The sequence below is a fragment of the Phyllostomus hastatus genome, unplaced genomic scaffold (genome assembly GCF_019186645.2).
Source record: "Phyllostomus hastatus isolate PE091 unplaced genomic scaffold, TTU_PhHast_1.1 phas_scaffold_1674, whole genome shotgun sequence".
Classification (NCBI taxonomy): Eukaryota; Metazoa; Chordata; class Mammalia; order Chiroptera; family Phyllostomidae; genus Phyllostomus; species Phyllostomus hastatus.
Window position 1 is genome coordinate 14,577,982 of NW_025334011.1, and position 26,654 is coordinate 14,604,635.

The 26,654-nt window shown below is 34.9% G+C and overlaps 1 protein-coding gene across 1 annotated transcript in view; it reads right to left on the reverse strand.

Moving 5' to 3' along the window:
- Window positions 1-26,654, reverse strand: part of GPR158 (G protein-coupled receptor 158) — a 358,403-nt gene that overhangs the window by 160,473 nt on the left and 171,276 nt on the right. Inside the window, exon 3 of the mRNA XM_045858176.1 lies at window positions 14,080-14,182. Within this exon, the coding sequence (XP_045714132.1) occupies window positions 14,080-14,182 (103 nt within the window). The remainder of the gene's footprint in view (window positions 1-14,079; window positions 14,183-26,654) is intronic.

The following is a 26,654-nucleotide window of genomic DNA, read 5'->3' on the forward strand; positions in this document are numbered from 1 at the left end:
ATCTTTCAACAGAAAGAGGTATGAGATAAAAAGAACTGAGAAAATAGTACCTCAAGTTGTATAGCATTTGATAGAAACAAATTATTATTCAACTCAGCAACTATTTTCTGAGTGTCAAATTATGTTGTCAGGCACTGTTTTAGGGAGATAAGTAAACAAAACAGGAAGAGATCTCTATGCCTGTGGAATTTATGATGTATTGGGAGAAATAGACAACAATCAATCAATATAATAGGTAAATAATATTATATGTTAAAACTGAGAAGCGCCAAGAGGAAAAATTAGTGGAGCAAGGTCAGGGACATCAGAGGTGCTGAGGGTAAGACTTGTAAGTGAAGAGAATTACAGGTGGAAGAGACAGCCAGCACAAGGGTCCTGAGGTGGGAGCATACCTGGCACATAGGAGGAAGTTCAGAGAGGCTGTGTGGCTAGAGTAGAATGAGTGTGTCTCAGTGTTGCCATGGATGAAGTCAGAGAAGTAATGGAGCCAGATCATAAAGGACACTGTGGGCCACTGGAGGGTCACTGAAAAGAGCCATGGCAGAGTCTTGTATAGGGAAATAACATGACATATCTTATGTTGTAAAAGGATTACTTTGGTTGTGCAGAGAATATACTGTAAGGGGTAAGGGAAGAAGCAAGGAGATTAGTGGAAATTTAATGAGTTGGCTGTAGAATGAGAGAAAAAGAGTCCAGGGTGACTCCTAGGTATTTGGCATGAACTAAAAGATGAATGAAGTGACTATCAACCAAGGTGGAGAAGGTCGCTTATGGAGAAGTTTTTGGACAGGATCATAAGTTTGAACTCGAGTTTGGTTAAGGATGTCTACTAGAGACCCAAGTTGATGATATTGATTAGGCATCTTGACATATAAGTCTGGAGTTTGGAAGAGAGAGATCTGTACTTAATATAAATATATAAAGATCATTGCATTTAGATAGCATTTAGAGCTATGAGACTGAATCAGTTTATCAAGAGAATAAGTGTGTTGAGAGAAGACTCCTAGGGCTCTTCACCAATTTCCCAGGCTCTGACTCATATTTTAAAGTGTTTTGTATTATTTCTTTCCATAACTTCATATGCAAAACAAACAATTAATGAAAGCAACAATTAATGAAAGAAAACCAAAGTCCAACCATCCTCAGCAACTCTTGGCTCTGCTTTTGTTTTGGTCTTGCTGAGGATGGTTGGACTTTGTCTGGTTTTCTTTCACACACACACACACCCCAACCTCATGAAGCCATTTGCCAATGTGTCCACGTGCTCTTTCCTGGGAGCATGCAACCTTGTGGCCTTAGCAGCCACATGGTCCATAGCCTCCAGGAAGGAGCCTGAAATAGGAAGCAACCTAGAAGAAGCTAAGCTACCTAGATGATCACTTAGCAACCTCCTGCAGATTCCAAAAGATGGTACTTTAAAATGGAGAAGGAACTCTTGGCTCTGCTTTTGTTTTGGTCTTGCTGAGGATGGTTGGACTTTGTCTGGTTTTCTTTCATTAATTGTTGCTCAAGTACCATCCCCACCTCGAACCCCTGATCCCACCCCATCTTAGTTTTGTCTATGTGTTCTTTATAGTTATTCCTGAAAATAAGTGGAACCTAGTCAACAAAACAAACAAGCAAAATATAACCAGAGACATTGAAATTAAGAACAAACTGACGATAACCAGAGAGGAGGTGGGAGGATATAATGGGAGGAGGAACGGGGAAGGGTTTTCAGAAACAACTATAAAGGTCATTTGTCTTGGTTTTGTGGACAGATGAGCTTTGAGAGTCTGCCACTCTCCCAGATTACAAATCAAACCTCTTCCCTTTTGCATCAGCACCTGCCTCACAAGTTTGGATTTTGTGGTGGCAGGCAGCTGAACCCCCTTTTTTCTGTTTAGTAACAAGCTAAATTGATCAAACTGCCCAAATCTGTTTTTTAAGATCTGGAAGTACAATAAGTTTAAATCATCACCAAAAAATAATCCTTATTTCAATGTTAGCAAAAAGGGCAAAACAATTTTTCTTTTCATATTTTGCTAAATTCAATAACTGATATTTGTAGAGAATTGTCAGAGACCCTAAGACATTCTGCGACAGTCTAAATATTTGGCTTTAAGATAAATTGTTTCCTCTCCATAAGATACACCCAAACATTTAAAAATAAGAAAAAAAACAAAAGAAATTTCTTCTGAAATTAAAAATGGAGTACATTCTTTCTGAAATTTAGTTTGTGTGCATTAAATTGATATAATTAACAAAAAAACTATTTTCTTTCTTTCTCTTACTACAAATCTTTTTTCTAAATTAGACTGTGATATAACTTCTTCATTATGACCAAAAGATAAACATTTCTTTCACTAATTCATATTGTTGCTCATCTATATTTCCTAATTATGGCCCCCTCTACATTGATATTTTGGTTTTCATGTAAATCAAGTTTCTTTCATATTGATTGCAATGTACCCCAATTTTGACTTACTATGGAGACTGAGTTATTTATCTAGATTCAACCTACTCAAGCAGAAAATAGGAAGTAGAATTCAGAAACACAAGAATTTCGGATAGTCCTATTGAATACTCCATTCTTACTGTTCAAAGCCGGACTTAAATGTACCTACTCCGGCCTGTTATTTTCTTCACAAACCTGTTATCCACAGATCCACACCATCACAGAGAACTTCTCATGACTGTTCCACTCTGTGTTCACTTCTCCTCTTGATGCTCCCAGCCCCTGTAACTATCTTACTTGGCTCTGTTCTCCTACTCTGCTTACTGTTGGCATTTCATAGATCTGTATGCTGTACACAGTTAAACTGTGTTTTCCCTCAGAATAAAACAATGGTTTAATATCTTTATTTTGCAACTTAGATTACAAACAGACCCAAACAAAAGACCCAACATAGTGGGCCATAAAATAAAAACATGACTGCAGGACATACAATGAAAAAAGCACATATACTTCATCATCTTTCTCAGGTGTGACAGAAATAATAGTTAACAGGTATTACATCACTGAAATAGTAGCAGCTAGATATAAAGTTGGAAACTGACATAATTCCAAACCATTATATATTTTCTGATATGGACAATACTAAATTATATTGGTTAAATGAATGTTTCAATATTCATGGAAAAAAGGCAATTTGTTAGAAAATAAATTATGATCATATTTTATTCTTTTTGCTTAAAGTAGCACTACACCAACTCACAAATATCAAATACTAATGTGCTAAAATAAGAAACTTCTTCTTTAACATTGCCTTAATGTTATCTGACTGTGAGAAATGATGAGGTTCTGTAAGGGAGACAAGTGGTAAAATAGAGAAAACAAAACCAAAAGTCAAATACTTGATTTCTTTCTTTTTATTTTAGTTTTTAATTTTTTTTTCTTGTATTGATTCTAGAGAGAGAGGAAAGGAGGGAGAGAATCATTGATGTGAGAGAGAAACATCGACTGGTTGCCTGTTGCACGTGCCCTGACTGGGGAACAAACCTGCAACCCAGGCATATGCCCTGACCAGGAATTGAACCTGCGATCTTCCATTTTGTGGAATGATGATCCTAGCAACTGAGCCACCCTAGCAGGGCAGAGACCTGATTTCTAATGCTTAAAAAAACTAAAATTAAGGACAGAGCTTTCTACATTATATCCCATAGGACTCAAAAAATGATTAAATAATACCCTATAGGACTCACAACATGATATGTGTATATGATATATGAGGAGGGGCCCCCAAAAACCCCAGAATTATCTTCTGAAGGGCGGGCCCCTTATAGTACAGGCTTCCCCCATTAGGTGAGTTTCCTAGGAACCCATCTCTGTATCAGTGTACCAGCTGGCATTGTGAGAAGCTACATTTGGCTTCAGTGAATTTTTTTCAAGATCCTTTCAAGCATTTCTCCATTTCATGATGTACAAGTGCACCTATCCACACTGCACTGAGAGTTCAGCAGTTTTTGACCAAAACAGCATTACCCCCATGCCCCACCCTTCCTATTCACCTGATCTCACCTTGAGTGACTATTTTTTGTTTCCCCAGATGGAAAAAGTCCTCAAAGGAAAACGTTTTGCCAGTGCAAGAGGTGAAACAAAAAATGACAGAAGCACTAAAAGGCATCAAAAATGACAAGTTCAAAAACTGTTTTGAGCAGTGGAAAAAATGTCTCAATAGGTGTATTGCATCAAATGGAGAATGCTTTGAAGGTGATTGAAGTTTAAACACATAAGAATAAATTCACAATATTTTATAAATAAATTCTTAATTTTGTCCCCTTGTGTATATATATTATATATTATATATCTTATAATATGGAATATTACTCAGCTATGAAAAAAGATGACCTGCCATGTGGACAACATGGATAAAACTTGAGCACATAATGCTACATGGGATAAGTCAGATAGAGAAGGACAAGCGCTCCATGATATCACTTATACAGGGAATCTAAAAAAGTCAAACCTGTAAAAAACAGAGAATAAAACAGCAGGTATTACCAGCTAATGGGAGATTGGGGGAATAAGACTAATGGTGGCTGAGGATACAAACTGGTAATGAATACTAAATAAGCCAAAGAGAGCTAAAGTACAGTATATCAAATATAGATAATAATGTTGTGCTCCAGTGACATAAAGTGATAAATATTCCTTTGATAACAATTATATTACAATATGTAAATATATCACAGTAACACACCATATATCTTAAATTTATGAAATGTCACAGGTCAAATTTATCATATAAAAAAATCCCATATGTTTTTTATCCAGATTCATTGATTTTTTTAATCCTCACCTGAAGGTATGTTTATTGATCTGAAAGAGAGAGACATTGATGTGAGAGAGAAATATCAATCTGCTGTCTCCTGCACACAACCCAACCAGGTATTGAACTCACAAGCTAGGTTATAATACGCATTGACTGACATTGAACCAGCAACCCTGAGGTACATGGGACAGCTCTCCAACCAACTGAGCCCCCCAGCCAGGGCCAGATTCATTAATTATTTACATTCTACAGTATTTACTTTATCATTCACATTCTCTTGATAGATAGATGTTTATAAATTTATATAGATATTATCTTTTGAACCATTTGACAGTAAAGTTAGAGATACTGTGTCCCTTTCTCCATAAATACTTCAGTTTGTATATTCTAAGAAAACAGCATTCTCATACAAAACCACATTTTGATTTTCAAAGTTAGTAAATTTAATGTTGATACAATATTTTTTAATGAAGAGGCCATATTAAAATTTCATCAGTTCTCACAATAATGTTCTTTGCAGCCATTTTTATCCCTCCAGGATGCAATCCAGGGTCATGCCTTGCATTTAGGTGCCATGTCTCTAGTCTCTGATCTGGAACATGAGTAAGACAATAAAGTATTTTTTCTAAAAACTTTTCTAAAAAGTCTTCATAAAAACTTTTCTGATCAGTTTGTGAGTTTTAATGAGTTTTGTATTTTGTTTTACAAACTATGAATGAGAAAATTTTAAGATTGTATCACAGAGCAAACAAAGCTATTGAAAAAGTGTATTAAAGGCATATAATAATATTAAATTGTATACCTGTATGTTACACAATTGTTGACTACATCCTTTTCATTGCCTTTACTCTCCATCATTAACTAAGAAATGGTGATAATTTCTTAATGAGTTCTTCATTTTTATGTTGTTATATTAAACTCTGATTTGCTTATTGATATTCTAGTAGGGTTAGAAGAGTTAACACTATTAACAATGGCTTTCTAAAGATTTCACCTCATCTGTGGATTTTTAAAAAACCTTCTACTGACAATGCAAAATAACCAAGAAAAAAATACAGAGATATGGTTTTAAATAATTTGCTTACACAACCTATCACTTTATTATTCTGCATTTCAGTTAATATTGTCATCTTTCCTATCTAGCCATACCTGTCTCTGTATACATGCACAAAATCAATAAATAATAAACTGTATTATTCATCAATTAAAAGTTGTTCTTCTAAATAATGTTAAGTATTAATATCAAAATTTTTTCTTCAAAAGGCAATATCCCTTTCCTTTGCACAGAATTACAAATACATTTAAAAGGTAACAGAAAAGTTACATGAAAAAATTTTATTGGAACGTCTGCTTCCAAAGAAAAAGAATTACATTTGTGTACATTGAGAAATTTTGTCATCCACCATAAAAACCCAAGTGGCAATTTCAATCATTGCAGTTAAATGAAATGCTAGAACTTTCCAGAAATTTTCTTAAAATATTAGTTTTTTGGTTTTCTGAACTGAAGATTCAACTAATAAATAAATTGAAGGGACACTTTTCTCCTACACTTCCACTTTTTAAATTAAAAACATAGTTGTTTCTTAGTATCAAACCAGTAGATCAAAATGTAGCCACATTTCTATGACTTCAGGTAGATATTTTCAAAATATGCCCCAGAAAGTTCTCTTTCTATGTTTTTACAGAAGAAAAATACTGAGTGTTTGATTTAGAAGACAATGAGTTGAAGTAGGCAGTGTGAATTGAAGCAGAAAATATATAGTTCAGGTCTTCATAGTATAAAGTTTATACAGAAATATCACCATGATATTAAGTGTTTTGCTGATTAAGTTTTAAAAGTATAAATTACAGTATAGTCAATAGTATAAAATTATGTTTCCATAAGAGCAAAAACATAACATTCAGACATCTGGATAGATGTCTACCCTTTAAAGCTCTTACATTTGACTTAATTTACTAATATTGAACAGTGAGTTGTATTTTATTCAAGGCTGCCCTCATTTGCTGTTTGTGGGTATTGACATAGGTTTTGGGAAGATGCGAGTCTGTGTTGGAATCTTAGAAACTCTACTTTTTAAAATCACTTATTTTTCTCCAGTTGCCAAAAAATATATACATATCTGGCACATAGTCATTGCTCAGTAATATTTTTGACAGATGAAAATTCAGACTCATAAATTAATGAACAAACCAATTGATCAGAGGTCCCTTCTTGGGGATGTTGTGGTCCTCAGTGATAGGAAGTAGTTCTGGCAGAGGAAGATAAAACCCAGACCTCTGCAAGACCAGCCCCATGTGCCTAATATATCCTGAGCCCCTCCTCCTTCCATTCCACAAGCATGCTGGAAAAAAGATGAGTCACAGACAATGAAAATAGCTCAGCTGGAAGAACTGAGTCAGACATTGAGCCCAGCATTAGCTCTAGGTACAAATAATACTCATCTGCAGTCATTATTAGGGTGAACCTCTCCTTCCTTTCCATGCTCATATTTGCTTTTTCATTAGAATTGCAAGAAACATATCCATCAATCAAAGTTTGGAGTTAAAATTCTGCAGTGAACTAACCATGAGAAGATTGATTATTTGTTATTTCATTTGTCTAGGATGATGAAGCAATCTTGCCTCTAGTCTTCAGATAGATAAAAATCACATAAAAAAATTAAGTCGAAAAGGTACCTGCACATGAGTAGCTCCAATACATTCAGAACATTTCTGTGCATATTTGTTCCAATATTTATAATATCCACAAGGAGAGAAAAGTTAGCAGATTGTGGTTATACTTAGACTGCTAATCAAAAAGATCCCTATTGTTAAGACATGAATATATACTTACATATATTAAAATCAGGCTTGGCTAATAAACTTTCATATATTTAAATCATGAATAGCTAGCTGCAAATATAGATTCAAAATGAAGCCTAGTGTAAAATTAAAACATTTTTAACTCTCACTGTGATTATAGTTAAAAGTTCAATCTTTCCCTCTATTTCTATATGCTCACCTATGTATCTTACATTCACTTTTCTATTGACTCCTAAATGTCTGTGTCTTACAAGTGACTTCAATGGTATTTTTTAACAAAAATATAACCTTAGATAGATCTCAGAAAGATTTTGATACAAATTATAAAATTATCAAATACATAGGGATTTTTGCCTAGAGACAATTTATGCATTCAATCACCACAATACCCAATATATAAATAAAAGGACTAAATTCTCCACATTCACATAAATACAATAAACATTATAATTTGGGGGTGTCATATGTTATAACAACTTATTTACTACTCACAACTACCAAGGAGATAGATTTTAGTAATTCTGCTTTGTAAATCAGAATGTATGAAAAACTTGCCCAAGTTTCCTGCTAGTAAGTAGAGATAACATTCAAATCCATCTGTCTGACTAAAAAACCAGCCTAATACACCAAGCTCACCAGAGTATAATTTCTTCTAAGTCAATTATCTGGAATTGTGAACTCCATTGGAAAACACAATTTCCTCTAGAAAAAAAATACTATGACTTACTGTAAACACTGTAATGAACATTGCGTGGGAAATAAACTCACTGAGTTGTACTATTTTTCTATTACTACCATAACAAATGACTAAAACCAGGGTGTCTAAATGACACAAATTTATGTTGGTTCTTACTTAATGTGTGATGCAGTTATATGCATACTATCTTTCTGACATGGGTCCCAGAAATCTGACCTGGGTCTCACAGGACTAAAATTGAGATGTCAGCAGGACTGCAACTTTTTCTGGAGGGTCTATGGAGTCCTCATTTCCTTTCTTTTTCCAACTGCTTAAGACTGCCCACTTTCTTTGGCTCATGGGCCCATTCTTTCATCTTCTAAACCAGAAATGTAGCATTTTGTTGACTCTTTTTGTGTCCTCAGTTCTATCTCTGACCACAGTTGGAAAAGGTTCTCTAACGTTCAGGACTCTGGTGATTAGACTGGGCCCACCTGGCTAGTGCAGGATAACCCTCCATATCAAGGTCCATAATTTAATCATGTCTGCAAAGTCCCTCTCTGCCATGTGAGCTGAAATATTCACAGAAAACTGGGATGTGCACATCTTTGGGGAGCCCACTATTCTGCCTACCACAATGAGCTAATGTGTGAATGACTAATAGTCAAATTTCCCTGCTGGAAATGTTTAAATGTTTGGTAGAAGATGGTTGTTAACATAAGTGAATCTCTAATTAGCAATCTAATAATGTACCAAAATATTGTAAATAAAAAAAGCAAATGAGGAATAAATCTAATAAAGTAAAATTTTAGCTAATAAGGAAGAAAAAAGATTTTTGGAGGACTGAGTATTATATATGAGGCCTATTCTAAGAAAACTGAACTGAACTAACTAAACTGAAAAAATTGGGGACTTGGAAATATGTCCCTCTTCTGGGAAGTGGAGCAGATACTAGATGAAAAAGAAAAAATGGGAATATTTGAGAAAAGGGGTAAACAGAATAATCACAAGATTTTAAATAATGATCATAAAAATAATAATATTTTTGATCATATGATATGTAACAACTACCATTACATTTATTATTTCATTTAATCCATATAACTGTATAAAGTAAGTGATATTACACCAATTTTATACATGGCATAAAGTTTAGGAAAGATTAATAATTTAACACAGTGCATATAAATAATAGAACCAGGATTAACATCATGTTTTTAATCATTGTGCTAAAATATGGTAGAAATTTATCTGAGATTACCAGCTAGGGAAGTCCAACATGGTATGAAGTATGTTCCAATAATTGAAAAGAACACAGCCAAAGACAAATAAGACAAATGCAATAGTCAATAGTTCAAGAAGACTGGCAGCCCTGGGCACTCTTCCACTGGCACCTAACTTCATCTGCCAGATGTATTTACTGACTGGACCCCAAACCTTACAGGTAGGACACATGAAAGAAGTTATGAAAATTGAAAATTAGGGAAATACTGAGACAAACACATAAGCCCAGCAGTTTAGATAAAGAATTTTGCTACTCCAGTTAGAGTAAAACCGATAAGGACTAAGTTTTGGCAATATAGCAAGAGTGAACTGGATCTCAAGGCATAAGACCAATAGCAAAAGGCACTATGCCAATTATGAGACTCTGATGCTCAAGCAGTTTTCATCTGAAAGTCAAACACCTCAAGCTTTCTAGCCATGTAATGGAAGACAGATAGGGAGTGTGAGAATCAAGCACAATAAAAAGACACACATCGCAGAAACAGGTTAGCTTCACTACAGAGTTTGCGTAGAGCTCAGCATCCCTATTTTGTACCTGCTTTCAAAAACTTCCCTTCTTTTTAGTCAAAGACCTCACAGTTTTAAAGTCCTCCATTTTTTGTCATTTTTCCCCCATGATCAATAGCACTAGAGTTGACAAAGCAGGAATTGTCAGTTTTAGGTACGGGACATTTGTAAATCAGGTCTGTCTGGAAGTGTACATGAGCCGAAGTCAATCCAAAGATGAGAGGTATGCCTGAAAGGCTGGTAATGTGTCACCATAAAACCAAAGGAATTTCACTGATGACAAAATTCGTACTAAAATAGATGGATTTAAGGAAGTTGAGCCTGTCATAAGCTTGTATTTCATCAACCTGGAGGTGAACAACCTGGATTTGAAAAGACAGTTATACATCAGCACCTGGTTACTCTGAAATCCCACTACTATCCAGATGCCAGATCTTATTAGCTCTCATCTGAGGACCAGTTTCGAGAGGGATGCCAGGAATACGGTCTCGGGGCTGTCAGCACAATTTTAAATCATGTCATTTCAAATTCTTGTTGGTCTTTACAAGCCCTTTGTTTACTGTGGGCCTAGATTTAAGTAAAGAATTTAAATCACCTCATATTTTAACAGGATTTTTAACAATCACATTTACATTTTGTCTAACAGATCAGCACCATATCTGGGCTTCTCTGAGTAAATGGGATACAGGACTGTAATAGACGTGAGACTTCCAGGTCTTTTTCTAGATTTACAACTGCAAATTAAGTACATTTGATCTTTAAGGTACATCTCTTCTGCTTTCTATACCCATTTTCCCTGTCAGGCACTAATTTCCCCTGTTGCTTTATGCTCCCTAGTATTCCTCCTGTTAAGCTTCTCAGTGCAGCAGTGCTTGTTACAGACTCTTGCTGTCCCATCTTCCTTCTGACCCATGGAGAATTCATTCTCCAAAAGCCCTGGCTTTAAAAATTTGTTATTTTAATATAAGAAAATATGTTTGGTAAGGTGCTATTGACCAATGGTGCTTAAGGATTATCTGTTTACATACATCACTGATTTTTGTTTATGTATGTGTATTTGGTGTTCTTTTGTTTATTTGCTTATTTATGTCCCATGGACTGTGGTAGCAATTTTACATGTGTCATCTCATTTTGAGGTTCTTCAATGCTTCCTTTACTTTTGGATATTCCTTACTTCAGGGGTACCTCCTCAAGAACAGTAAAAACAACTGCCCATATGAACTTCCCAGATACTATAATTAAGAGGCTTGGTATATTAAAAATAGAATAAATATTGTAATAATAAACCAAAAATATAAGTAATGTTAGAACAGTCTTTGATAGATGATGCTGGTGAGTTATAACTCACAATTTTGGTCAGATTTTTATGTTCTTTCATTAGGACAAGGAATGAGTTAAGTTGGATTTTCATGAAACCTGACAAGACATTAGGAAAGATATTTTGGGCAAAGAGTGCTTTACTCACTTCAAATTATAACCTGTACCTAGCTTTCTGCTCTGTCATTGAGGAAGGTCAGTCCTGGTTAAGCATGTGCTGAGGTCAAAGCTGAATCACATCTATGCCCAAATAAAGATCCTCCTTCTGAAAACTGTGGTCTCTTTTTCATGGCTGCAATGTGTACAGCACGAGAGTTAGACTTATGCAGACAAGCAGCCTTTTCTTACAGAGAGGAGGTCCAGTGAAAAACACTGCCTTTAAAATAAGGAAGAAAGTAGGAGTGTGCAAATTAAATAAAGATAAATTGTTAAAGGTTAACTAGTTTCTCCTGGTGGTGTTACAAGCAAATGCTATAGTCATTCTCTGGCTCTACAATATTTAGATGTTTTATTTCAGTCACACAGTGGGAGCTGAGAACAAATGTGGGTAAACCAGATACAAAATACCTTCACAGAACATAAGCTAAAACCTATTTCCTTAGTCCTTGTGTTGAATCATATGTTATGTCTGGACCATAAATGTGAAAAATGCCAAAGTAGATCTGATATTGCCATGGTTTACTATATACACACACACACAAGGAAAGAGCATACCCATACTAAAAGCATGTTATCATCATTGCTATTATACTACTTTTTTATTGCTGTATAATAAATTACTTGAGAGTTAGTCATTTATTACTATAATAATAAATAAATGCCTATTTATTATTTCCCAGTTCCTGTTGATGAGATGTCTGGGCACAGTTAAACTGGGTTCTCTGCTCAGGGTCTCTCTAAAAAATCAAAGTTTTGGCCAAGCTGTATTCTCATCTGTAGCTCAGGGTCCTTTTCCAGCTAGTCAGGCTGTTGGAAGAATACAGTTCCTTGTAGTTGCAGAACTGAGGTCCCTGTTTTCTTGCTGGCTGCCTTTAGCTCTTAGCTCTTAATGGCCATGCTCATGTCCTAGCATACGACCCTCTCACCACAAGATAGTTTACTTCTTCAAAACCAGCACTGGAATCCCTCTGCACTCGGCTACTAATGGGAAGGAGTCTTACTTAATACAATGTAATCACAAGAGTAACTGTATCATCACCTTTGCTACATGATATGGTCTAAACAAGAGGGTGACTGTCCATTGCATTCACAGGGGCCACCTACACTTACATGGAGGGATCATACAGCATGTATGAAAGCAGAATCTTGAAAGCCATCTTAAAATCATACCCACGACAACCATCATGCAGAACATGAGCTGAACTCTGATAGCTTTATGCCTAAGGAAAGTACAAAAAGTTACTCACCTCCAGAATCTAAAAGTTAAATGTAAGCAATCTCAAGACCAGAAGTTATATTTTTAAGAGAAAAAAAAACTATAAATGTCTACAAAAATAAGACCCTCAGGTCTCAATCTCAATACACTCTTTAAAACTATACCTAGTAGAGATGCAAATTCCTATACAGACAAAAATCAGACTGGCAAAGACTTCTGGATCACTATCTAAAAGATACCTGTTCCTCATTTTTAGCAACCATAAACCTTAACTCCCCATGAAACCATCCCCTTTTACCACTCCTTATATCTGATATAAGGAGTTATTTATATCTGGTAACTGGCTAGAAGCAAATTGTAACACTGACATTTTCTGGAGTAGGAATAAAATTCCCAGATGATCGCATTTTGATTCTGGGATATACACCCTGTGCAATCACCTCCTCTTGAATGTACATTATGTGATAGGATAGTCACTCCCATGATTACATTGTTATGTAAGACTTCATCTGAGCAGACTGGCAAGATGCTCTTGCTAGCCTTGAAGAAGTAAGCTGCAGCATTGTGAGAATCACATGGCTTGGACTTGAGGAGACTTTCAGGAGCTGAGAATAAGCCCAATCTGACATCTAGTAAGAAAATGGGGACCTCAGGCACACAGTTGCAAGGAATTCAGTTTTTCCAATAACTCAATGAGCTTGGAAGAAGATCCTTCAGATCACATCACATCCCAGGTGACACCTTGATGTTGGCCTGGTGAGACCTTGAGCACAGGACCAGGCAAATGCCTGACTAGAAGGTTAACCAATGAAAACTGTGACAATAAATTTGTGTTGTTTTAAGTGTTAATCTTGTAGTAATTCTTTATGCAGCATAGAGCACTAATATATAAGCAAATTGATAAATAAAATAAACAAACTAGCAAAATTAGTTTTAGAAACTTTCTGCAGCAACAGCTTTTAATACAGAACCCCAGTTAGTCTTACCAATTAACTATAGAATTTTTCAGAACTTTAATATGTACTGAAAACTAAAATACCAAAAATAAACATACAGTGGTGGGTAAAAGTAGGTTTAAAGTTATTTGTATGAAAGAAGACATCCAGATTATTATTATTAAAATTGCTTTATTAACTGTTTCACAGACTCACAATTGTAAACCTACTTTTGCCCTACTGTATTTTTGTTGTACTCCAGAGTATTGTGGATGACAAACCAAAGTAAAAACCCTTTAAGTGAAGAAAGAATGCTGACCCCATGGGAATTCAATCATAAAACTCCAACAAGTTTAAAAAATATGAATAATTGATATTGGTAGACATTATGTGTACTCAGGTATATGCACAGAAGTGAACAGCACTTACTCTGAAACTTGTTCACTGAGAAGACTCGGGGATGATAGAATCCTGCTTTGCAAATGCATTGATAGGCTCCAAGCACAAATCCGAGGCCTTTAATGGGCATACACTATAAAAAAGAAAAGACAGTAATACAGTCAGTTGGTCAGAGTTTATTACACAGATTAAAGGTCCACAGACATCCATCAGTGCAAATGGTAACAGAGCTAACACATATTACAAAAATATCTGTTTTGAATTTTCATTTGATATTTGTTTGCCAACATATATTTTTTAAAAAGTAGCAAATTAAATTTCCTTTCTAAATACATGACATTACAGCTGCAGTTACCATACATCTCTAACTCGCTCAGTCATCACAGGGAGTAATTACTAGACATAGTTTTTGTTTTCAGTGCCTCATATATCATCTCATTGCTTTAAGAGATAGTTTCAAAGCCTATAAGAATATTTTGAAAATGAATCAGTGTTAAATATTTTTTATCTGAGCAAAGGTAGGTAGGTAAGTAAATGAACAGATATATAGAATTTGAGATATGAAATTGCTTTTATGGATTAAACATTCATACAATTGCATGCTTGGAACAAAATAACACAAATTGATAGAATAACAAAACAGAAAAGTATAATACAAATTTAGAAAAGGGGAAAAACAGATGAATTAATGGTTCCAAGTGCTCTTTACTTAAAATCTGTTACACAGATAAATATTCTACACATATATAAAAAGAAGAAATACAGTGATCAGCTTTCCAAATATGTCACATTAACAGGCACAGTGTACATCTCCCAAAAGCTTAATCTTGGCTTCTTTTAAGAATATCAATCAACCTCAGCAAAATTCAACTTAACACACTTTATTGTGCCACATTGAATTATAATGCATAAACACAAATAACTTCCATTAAAATACAAGCAGTACATCAGGGAAAAAGGGGGATGCTTCAACAACCATATCAACAGTGAAATTTGTTTTCTTTTTGCCATTATAATCTATTAGAGGAACTTAGGATCTAGTAGATTTTAGTTATAAAAAAAAATATGCCTCTGATACAAAGCCCCTGAGATTAGGGGGTGGAGGATGGAGCAAACCAGAAAAAGGACTCATGAAATGAACAACAGCATGGTGATTGCTGGGGGGAGGGGAGTATAATAGGACTAAATGGTAATGGAAAAATGCAACAAAGGTTAAATAAAAAACAAAATAAATAATTTAAATAATAATTCCACAATCTAAGTTTAAATGTTCAACATTACACATCATGAAAACTCCAGGAAATAAAAAAGGATTTATACATAAATGGTAAAAGCTAATATGTGTTCTAAATACACAGAGATACAGCAAGAAAATATTTGAAAAAGAGCTTTATATTTTAAAGACCTTTATATTTCAAAAAGACCTTGAATATTTTATTTCATTAATACCCCCCCTTTCTTTCATCCTGTACACACTTATACCCTGCAATTGGAAACATGGTCAGAACAAAATACTAGGGCAGATAAGGACTAGTCAATTCAACTGTGTTTGCAAGTATTTATGAAAAAACCACTATGAGCCAAGAAAAGTCCTACAGAAAGTAATTGAAATAACTAATACTATTCATAAATACTCAGTTATACAAGTCAAGTTATATTTCTGAACCATTGAATATATAAATAAAAGGCAATTATAACATTTACTTTGGAGAAGCACCAGTATTATGGAAAGTGGTTTGTCAGAAAATATAAATTTGAATTCTGACTTTATCTCTTACTAAGGTAAGCTGTTGTTCTCTTGACTTCTTTGAGCCTTAAGTATTTTATATTTGTATACATAATCATCCAGTCAGATTCAGGGACAGTTTGAAGAAGATAGAACCACCATGATGTCCTAAAGGTTAAATATGGGGTACAAGAAGAAGAAAAAAAATAAAGGATGAGTCTTTGGGTTTGGGGCCTGAGCAATCTTCACAATGGAGTTGCCATCACTGGGCTGCAAGTGAAAGAGATATGAGAGAACGAGCAGTTCAGTTTTGCAAATGTTAAGTATGAATCATCTGTTTGAAATTCAATTCTAGATATTGAATAGCCAGTCTGCTAAAGTAGTATGGGGTTTAGGAGAGATGTCTGGTCTGTATAATTTGTGATTCACTTATATAAATATGATAGATAAATTCATGAATCAAGTAAGACTGCATCACTGAGGAAATGCCTGTAGGCAATGAAGGAAATAGGTCCAAAGTGGTGAGGCTCAGGATGCTCCAGTGCTAAAACGTTAGGCAGAGAGAAAACAGCAAAAAATACCAAGAAGACCGATTCAGTGCAGTATCAACATTCCATTAATTAGAATATGCTATTATGAACACAATGTGTGGAATTTGTCATGAGTTGCATTTATTGAACATTAATCTATCAAAGACTAATACAGGTTAACTAAATCTTAGATACTAAGAATACAATAGTGGACTTTAAATATTTTGCTTCGCTGTAATTTGGAGGTTAATGCTATGCATAAAAACAGCATTAATTCCCAGATAATATGACTCAGCTCTGCAACAGTGACTCAGTTGAGAATTTTAAATGTTTAAAGCATATCCAAACATTTATTAAAGTAGTAATATTTTTTGCTATAAGCTAACTCTAGAGTTAAAAGAAAAATGAAGATTTTAAAAAATTGAGTTGATTAGATAAATATTGCCAAATATAAAGCCCCTTAAAACTTAAAGAAAAAAGACGTCTTAATGTTATAATGGAAAACACAGTGAAATAAATGATTAGATACTTCAAATGCTTTATTATATCCTTAGATTATTTTATATTACTAAAGGAAAGGAAACAAGGTCAGTCAGTTAAATTCAATAAAAGAATATCACCCTGCCATAGATATTCCAAAACTACAGGGCCTGCATTGGAACCTAAGGCAGTGTTGCTTACATACACTTGCTTTGGAGTATTCAAGTGATCTTGGCTCATTTTTCTATTAATGATTGTAAATTTGTATTTAGTTTTCCACACTTTTTTGCTCCAAAATGTCACCATCATTCCATAGCTACTCTAACATTGGCACCTCCTAATCAAAATTATATATGTTCAAGATGAAGCAATTAGTTTAGTAGTTAAGCTACTTTTTAAGAATCTCCAATAAGTATAATGTGAGTATGGTGATACTCAACAAATGTTAGTGTATTTGAACAGAAGAGTATCTGCTTTTCATCATTTTTTCTCAGGGATTTAGAATATAAACATAGGCCATCACTTAATACAGGAGAAAAATCTTCAAAATTTTACTGTTATTTAACATGCATCTAAGATATTTATTTTATATAGCCAACATATTTATTTTAGATCAAGTTTACCTTTCTACTTTATAGAAGTACAAGAGAGCAGAAATTGAAAAAGCAATACCTCTTCCTTGAGGGTAGCTGTTCTGTGGTAGCTTTTTATAAAAAAAAATGGGCTTCTTGTATTAAAAATTATAGTATCTCTGTGAGTAAGGCAGCTGCTCACAAGATGGTATGCCCTCTTTGATGAACCTTACCAAGCCATTAGCAAAGATTTTTTACTAAGGAAAGCTCTTGGGAACCCACAAAGTCAGGTTCCAAGGAGTAATCCAGATTCAGATGGGAAGAGAATGTGGTCAAGAGTTTAAAACAAATTGGATAGATTCCTAGAAACATACAACTAACAAACTCTGAATCATGAAAAAATAAAAAATATAAAATAAATAAAAGGACCAATAACTAGTAAGAGATTAAGTCAGTAATCACAACAGAGAAAAGCCTCAACATAAAATTCTATCAAATATTTAAAGAACTAATACCAACATTTCTCAAGCTCTTCCAAAAAATTGGAGAGAACACCTTCTGACTCAATTTATAAGGCCATATTTACCTTGACACAAAAACCAGACAAAAATACTATAAGAAGAAAACAAAAGCAAACTATAGGCCAATAATCTTGAATAAAATTGATATGAAAATCTTCAATAAAATGCAAACCAAATTTAACAGCATATTAAAGGAACTGTACACCCTAACTAAGTGGGACTTATTTCAGGAATTCAAGATGGTTTAGTATTCAATGATCAATTAATGTGGTATTCTACATGGATAGAATGAAAGACAAAACCACATGATCATTTCAATCAATGAATAAAAAGCATTTTTTCATAATAAGAACCCTTAAAAAACGAGGAGGAAGGAAGCTACCAAAATATAGTGGCCAAATATGAAAATCCTATAGCTAACATCATACTCAATGGTGAAAGTAAGTTTTTCCTCTAAGATCAGAAATAAGGCAAGGATTCCTACTGTCACCACTTCCATTCAACATAGTACTGAAATTCCTAACCACAGCAATTAAGCAAAAAATAAAAAAAAAGGATATAAAAGGTCCAAAAAAGAAAGGAAGAAGCACAGTTATCTCCATTTGCAGATAACATGATCTTATGACCTTATATGTAGAAAACCCTAAAAATTTCACATACATACAAAAAAACCCTGTTAGAACTAATAAATATGTACATCTCAGTTCCAAGATACAAAATCTTGTGAGGTTCTCTATACACTAACAACAAACAATCCAGTAAATAGCTTTTTTAAAATTTCAATTACAATAATTTCAAAAGGAAAAAACTAACTTATAACTAAACTTAACCAAGAAAATGAAAGACATGCAAACTGACAACTAAACATTGCTAAAAGAAATTAAATAAAACACAAATCAAATGATATCTGTGTTTATTAACTGGAAGACTTAATATTGTTAAAAATGTCTATTTTAACAATATTACTATCCATCAAAATCCTTAAAAATTCACAATGGCAATTTTTTCAGAAATAAAAAAAACATTTTATGATTTATGTGGCATCTCAAGAATGCCAAGTAGTCAAAACAATCTTTAAAAAGAACAAAATGGGAGGTATCACACTTCCTAATTTCAAACTTATTACAAAGCTATGGTAATCAAAAAACTGTGGTACTACCATAAAAGCAGGAATATAGACCAGTGGTACAGAGAGCTTAGAAATAAATCCTCATATATGATGGTCGAATGTTTTCAAGGATGCCAGGACCAACCAATGGGGGCAAGACAGTCTCTTCAACAAATGGTATTGAGAAAACTGGATATGCACATGCAAAAGACTGAAGTTAGACATATTTTATCATATACAAAAGTTAACTCAAAATGGAATAAAAACCTAAGCACAATGCCTAAGACCATAAAACTCTTAGGAGAAAATACAGAGGAAATACTTTATTACATTGGATTTGGGAATAAATTCTCACTAAAAATACAGACTACAAAAAGAAAAAAATAACCAAATGAGACTACATCAAACTTGAAAACTTTTAAATTTTATGTTGTATATTTTTTACCATAATTAAACATATTTTGAAAGAGGTAACAGCAAAATCACCTTTCTTCCTCAACTACATGTACATAAACACTACAGTTTATATTTGCAACATATAATTGGCATGACCTATAATTCATGTCAACTCTTGATAAATGTAACTGCAGAACAAAACGTGGCCAGCTTAACAGTCATGGATATTCTATATGGAGGTACTTCTACTCAGCAGTAGAATGGCTAAAATTAGATGTGTAGAAGGGGAATATTGTTTGGCATTTGCTGGAAACACTGCTTGTGCCCAAGGACCACATTTCCATACAATTCTTTAAAAATTTCCAATTTGAACTCAAAGGAGGAGGCAAAAAATGCAAGTACAACAAAATTCATGAATTCATGTGATTCAAAATATCCTAGAAATTGACATTTAAATACCTTTCTTTTTCTTTCTTTTTTTTTGAACTCTATTATGGAATCTTCCTAAAATATAAAACACTTTCTGGCTTCTCTGAACTGAACACCATAAAAGGAATTTAACATTTTCTTCATGAGTCACAATCATTACTTTGAACAACAGGTACTGATCTGTGCTGAAATACACTAATGCCTTCTGGATCTATTGAATGTTTATGGCTATTTTCTCATACACTATTAGCCCAGACCACTGTACTATTTAAGTTCTTATGCATAGTTTTTTATGTTTGTTTTCTTTTTCCTTATTTATTTTGAGCTACCAATTGTTATACTTTAATGATAAAATATGGACATTCTTCTAGAAGTGTCTTTTCCCATTTAATTTATGGTTATAATTCCTTGTATATGTGGAAAGTACATCACCAAAAAGCAAATCAAGAATATGTGAGATAAGAAATAACAAAGTAAGAATAAAAATAGTTCATATTTACTGAATACTTAATATATGCCAAGCACTGTTCTAAGAACTGTACAAGCATTGCCCTGGCTGAGGAGTTCAGTTTGGTTAGAGCCTTGTCCCGATAATGTCAAGATTGTGGGTTTGATCTCTGATAAGGACACACACAAGAAGCAAGTAATAAATGCATAAACAAGTGAAACAACAAATCGAATTTTCTCTCTCTTTCCTTTCTCTCTCTGAAAATTAATAAATTTTAAAGAAGAACTGTACAGGTATTAATACATTTAATCCTGTATTGGTTCTATTATCTCCACACTGAATATGAGAAAAATTAGGTACAGACTGCCAAAGTAACTCTCCCAAAGTCACACAACTCATTACTAGCAGAGCTGGGTTCAACTCCAGTAGTTTGGCTCCAAAGACAGCAGTGACTACTCTGCACTGAGTATGGATACATAGCAGAATTGCACACACAGGAGCAGATGCTATGTTGGTCATTTGGAATTGATTTTTATTGCTCCAAGACCTTTATTTTTTCATTCTTCATTTCAGGCAATATTACAAATGGATCCGTTTGCTGCATCATTAAGGTTCAAGTAAATGAAAGTCATTATTTTTACAATTTATGTATAAAAATACATGTTAAGAAACACATTTAATTCCTATACCTGTTACAAATTTTAAAAATAAGCTTCTCACTTCCCATCACACAGTTCTCAGCTCAAATCTCAGAAAATGAATCTTCATTTCAGGGCATACCAGTAGAGTCTCTTGTTTACCTGAATTCCTGAAAACACAAACTGCTTTGTGTCTAAGGAGAATCATGATGCTCATTCCCAAATTAAACTCACAGGCACAGCAACAGGAACCAGGGTCTTTCATGGCAGTCCAGACTGTCATGTCTTCTCTGCAAAAACACAGCTCTGCTCTGCTTTGACAGAAGACTTACCTAATTGCAGAAAAGATTTCCTGCTATGTTGAATTTACTGAGGCTCATTCAAAAAGCAGTTGTCATTCATGACAACATCACAGAGGCATAAAGAAAGATGAAAGGCTTGATACAGACAAGATGAACTAGTAACTGGGTCTACTAGAATATTTTTAAAAGACAAAACCTTTTATTGATAGGGGACTCAAGAGATGGAAAATTTTAGGTTAAGGTAAATAGTTAATAAGCCTTGTAGGTAATGCATCTGTTACAGTTATTGTTTCAGAAACCACAGTAAGGTCCATCCTTGGTGGGGAGAGACAGTTGACCTCCTGGGGCACCGCTAAAGATTTCTGCCGGGGGACAAGTGGAGGTGTCCAGGCCATTGTGTTCCAGTGACAGAGGACCACTTGCCTCTAGGAACAGCTGACGGCTCAGGAAGAGAATACAGCAGTTGTTTTTTTTTTTAATCTAATTTTCCCTGAATTTCAAAACCCCTCACCACACTTTGTTCTCTGTTATAAAAATGCTGGCTTGGAAAGAAAACGTAAGATGGTTTGTTAGGCTGCAAACCCTCTGTCTTCTCAGATTGCCAGCCATCTGAATAAAGCACCATAATGATTCAATCCCTGTTTCAACTTACAGGGTTTGATATGTGACAGGCAGCCCAAACGCCAGTGTCTTTTTCTGGTTTCATTATCTTTCTTTTATTCTTCTTATGTAACTTAATAAGAAATACTGTGAAATGTTGAACCTGTTCATTTGGGAGTGGGTTTTGGGGGAGTTGGTACTAAAATAGGTTAATTATGCTAATAACCAGTGGCTCCTCCCCAAAACTAATTGCAAGTTTATTAAAACAAAAGGAAAACATTGCAATAGAGGAAATCTAAAAGGCTTCCAAGTGATGGTAGGGTATACATCACCCACATATTATATCAAACAATGTTTCAGGAAAACAAGAGCTCCTGAATAACAAATAATGTAGTATTTCACCAGGGGGAAAAAAGAACTATATTGTATCTCTATTATTCATTAGCTTCCAGAACCTGGTTTAAAAAGTGTTTTTTCCCCCTGGGGAAAGGGGAATGAGAGGATGGTTTACTTTATAATATAGTTAAAATTAAAAATGAAATTGTTTTTATTACTAATTTTTGAAATGTTACTGTTATATTCAGTGGAACCAGGTCTCACAAAATAGGGCTAAAGGATGACAACACAGTGTCTGACACATTACAAGTCGACAAACTTCACACTGATACAGAGCAAGAAACTGACTAAGCAAAATGTCCAGATTATATCTCAGTGACTGAGCAGGCCCACTTTTCTAGATCCATTTCCAGAAATACTCCCAAATGCTTGATAACCTAAGTGCTTAATAAACTCAATACTTTTTTTAAATGAAACATTTTCCTTCACTAAAACACCAAGTCACTATGATGTATCTATGCTCTGCTTTTGACACCCTGTGCTTTTTGTGGTCACAGTTCATAAGCACTGGGGACTTCCTTTTCATTCTTTTCTTAATTAAGCTCTTGCTTACTGAACCCCATCATAAACTATCTGCTGCAGCAACAAAGATCAACAAAGCCATGGTCTCATTCTCACAGAATTTATAATCCACAAACATAAAAGCAAAGTCAGAGCTGTTATATGGTGTTCTCCCCTGTTCACAGGTAAAGGGCTTCATGAATGCATGTTTGGTCTTTTAGAAGTTCATCTTTAGTTATTTTTCTAGAATAAATTATTTGTTAAAATACAGACTGTTGTACTAAGAATAGATGTTAACAAGATACATATAATATTTCAACTTCATAAAATTCAAAAATATCAAATTTTTATAAAGTATTATTTAAGGATATGCATATATACATATATGAAACTATAAAGAATCAGGATAATGATTACCTCTTGGTGGGGCACATGAGTGTAGGATGAAGGAGAAGCATATAGGGGGATTTTGCAGTATTGGTAACAATCTATTTTCAGGTTGGATAGTGGATACAATTTATTTCACCACAATATCCACAACTCCTAGTACATTGTTTGGCATATAGTAGCTACACAATAAATATTATTGAAATGAGGTAAGAAAGGAAACTGACTTTAATTTCTGGCTATGACATATAAACTTGTAGCAGGCTAAAGTTCTTATCCAAAACAATTAGAACATGTGGGTAAAATAAATGAATGATGACAAAAAGAAAGAAGGAAGGAAGGAAGGAAGGAGGGAAAGAGGGGTAGGAAGGGAAGAAAGGAAAAAACAAAGGAATGAGGGAATGAAGGAACAAAGAAAGGGAGAAAGAGAAAGAAAGGGAAATCTACGTATGTGGAAGCATCAGAAAACTACCAATGGAGCCAAATGAAGGGGTCAAGAATCCAGGGAAGAAGGGAAATGCATAGAAGTCCTATATTTGGTATTTCTGTATCAAACTGAGTATTTGATGCTATGAAATATTGGGGGAAGGCTGAGACTCCAGAGAGATGGAAGCTGGTAAGAAGTAGAGTAGGTAACAAAGTTTTGGTAATCACATAGGCTTGAGGAGAAAAAAAGTCAAGTTTGGGGCTGCAAAAATACTAAAGCCTTAAGGATAAAAATCCAAGAGAGAATAGAAATGCAATGAAATGAGACTGACTGAGGTGTTTTTTTGTTGTGGTTTTAATTTGCATCTCTTTCATGATTAGTAATGTTCTGGGTGCCAGCTGACCTGTGCTCACCTGCCTGCAGTGAGTGCGGAACGCTGTGCATGGCTCATCAAAACATGAGAAAGACATACACAGAGACAAGCAGTTTCTGTGGGGAAGTAAAAACGGAATGGTCACTCTCTCTCTAGTGGGGAGAGCACTTCATCTCCATTCCCAAGAAGATTTTTATTGAGAAAACAGACTTAGTTTGTGGATTCACAGTCTGGCAGAAAAGATCAAAAGATGTAGGTGACTTACAAAGGTGCAGACAGAACTCCTGCTGTGATTCTGGGCAGAGATTGGAGTTTTAACATTTGAAAGGACTACAGGTTCCAAAGGTCTCCTGTCTGTGCCTTTAAATTCCAAGTTAATAACATCCTCCAGCAAACAGATCTCACAGGATCTTGCATATTCTATGTCCTAGGCCTGATTACCCCAGGGGTCCGCTGTTTCTGGTCTGGGCTGCCCCTGCAGGCCTGAGTTAACAGAGAAGACAAAGGCAGCCAGGAGACTTGGATTTTTCACAAGGACTCAGGCTTTAACAAAGCTGAGAGGGCAGGAGTTGATGTGGGTCAACCCTTCATATCTACAGCCCTGAGTCTCTTCCCTTAGGGCATTCCCACGTGATCGAGTCTGTCTTAGATTCATTGTCTTTCTTAGAGAATTGTTACCCGTCTTTGACTGCAGATCATACAAAGGAGCCAGGCAATAGAACAGGCAGCGTTCATGCCAGGGAAATAAGTTTTGTCTTTTTAGTGGCTTCTGGTCCAGAAGTCTTTCACTCAGCCTAAGTCATGGGGGATTACAGCTTCCTGAGACCAGGCAGGGCGGTCCCCAACAATTGTTGAGCATTTGTTTTCATATGTCTATAGGCCATTTGTATGTCCTCTTTGGAGAAGTGTCTATTCAGGTATTTTGCTCATTTTTAATTGGATTGTTTGTCCTCTTAGTGTTGAATTGTATTAGTTCTTTGAATATTTTGGAGGTTAAACCCTTATCAGATGTATCATTGGCAAAAATATTCCCCTATATCACTTCATACCTGTTAGAATGAATACCATCAATAATAAATCAACAAACAAAACAAGTGTTGGCAAGGATGTGGAGATAAAGGAACCCTAATGCACTGTTGATGGGAGTGCAGTCTGGTGCAGCCACTGTGGAATACCATATGGAATATCTTCAAAAAATTAAACATGTCTGGCTGGCATAGCTCAGTGGATTGAGCATGGGCTGTGAACCAAAGTGTTGCAAGTTTGATTCCCAGTCAGGGTACATGCCTGGGTTGCAGGCCATGACCCCCAGCAACTGCACATTGATGTTTCTCTCTCTCTTTCTCCCTCCATTCCCTCTCTAAAAATAAATAAATAAAATCTTAAAAAAATTAAACATGGAACTCACTTTTGACCTTCTGGGAATATAGCTTAAGAATCCTAAAACACTAATACAAAAAAGTACATGCACCCCTATGTTCATAGCAGCACTATTTACAATAGCTGAGGTCTTGAAACAGTTTAAGTGCCCATCAGTAGATGAGGGGATAAAAGAGTTGCAGTAATTTACATAATGAAATACTACACAGCAGAAAGAAAGGAACTCGCATCCTTTGTGACAGCCTGGATAGACCTGGAGAATATTATGCTAAGTGAAATAATTCAGTCAATGAAAGACAAATACCACATGATCTCACTTATATGTGAAATCTAATGAACATGATAAACTATCAAGTAACATAGAAACAGAAGCACAGATACATGGAATAGACTAACAGCTGCTGGAAGGGAGGTATGGACTGCGTGAAGATGGTGAAGGGATTAACCCATGACCCATGAACATGGACAATGATATGGACATTGACTGAGGAAAGGGAAAGGGTGGGGCTGGATGAAGATGGGAAAAAAAGAGAAAAAAGCAGAAATAACCATAATAGCATAAACAATTAATAAAAAGAAATGAGACTGAGCCTCAAATTTTTTTTTATTTATTAAGCTGTCTAAAGTGAGTCAAGAAGCAAAGTACAAACTAAAGAGTAACTTAGCTGAGTTTTTGACACTATCACAATATTTAACTCCTAAATTGGAGTTTAGGCTCTTCCAAAGATGAAGGGTCCTAATAAACATCTAAGGCTTTCAGTGAGCCCCCTAGAATGTTATTTCCTATAAGTGAGATTCCCTGTAAGTGAATAAGGAGTAGTCTGAGCCTTTTATAGACTACTGTGCATCCTTGAGACAATTCAACTGTTTTTTAATTTAATTTTTTAAATAAATTTTATTGATTATGCTACTACTATTGTCCCATTTTCTCCCGTTTATACCCCTCTGTCCTGTGCCCCTCTCCCACCTGCATTCCCTCCCTTAATTCATGTCAATGGGCCATACATATAAGTTTTTTGGCCACTACATTTCCTATACTATTCTTAGCCTCCCCATCTATTTTGTACCTACCATTTATGCTTCTTATTCCCAGCGCCTTTTCCTCCATTCTCCCCTCACTCTCTCCCCACTGATAACCCTCCTTGTGATCTCCATTTCTGTGATTCTGTTCTTCTTCTATTTGTTTGCTTAGTTTGTTTTTGTTTTTTAGGTTTGGTTGTTGATAGTTGTGAGTGTGTAGTCATTTTACTGTTCATAGTTTTGGTCTTCTTCTTTTTCTTAGATAAATCCCTTCAACATTTCATATAATAAGGGTTTGGTGTTGATGAACTCCTTTAACTTGACCTTATCCGGGAAGCACTTCATCTACCCTTCCATTCTAAAGGATAGCT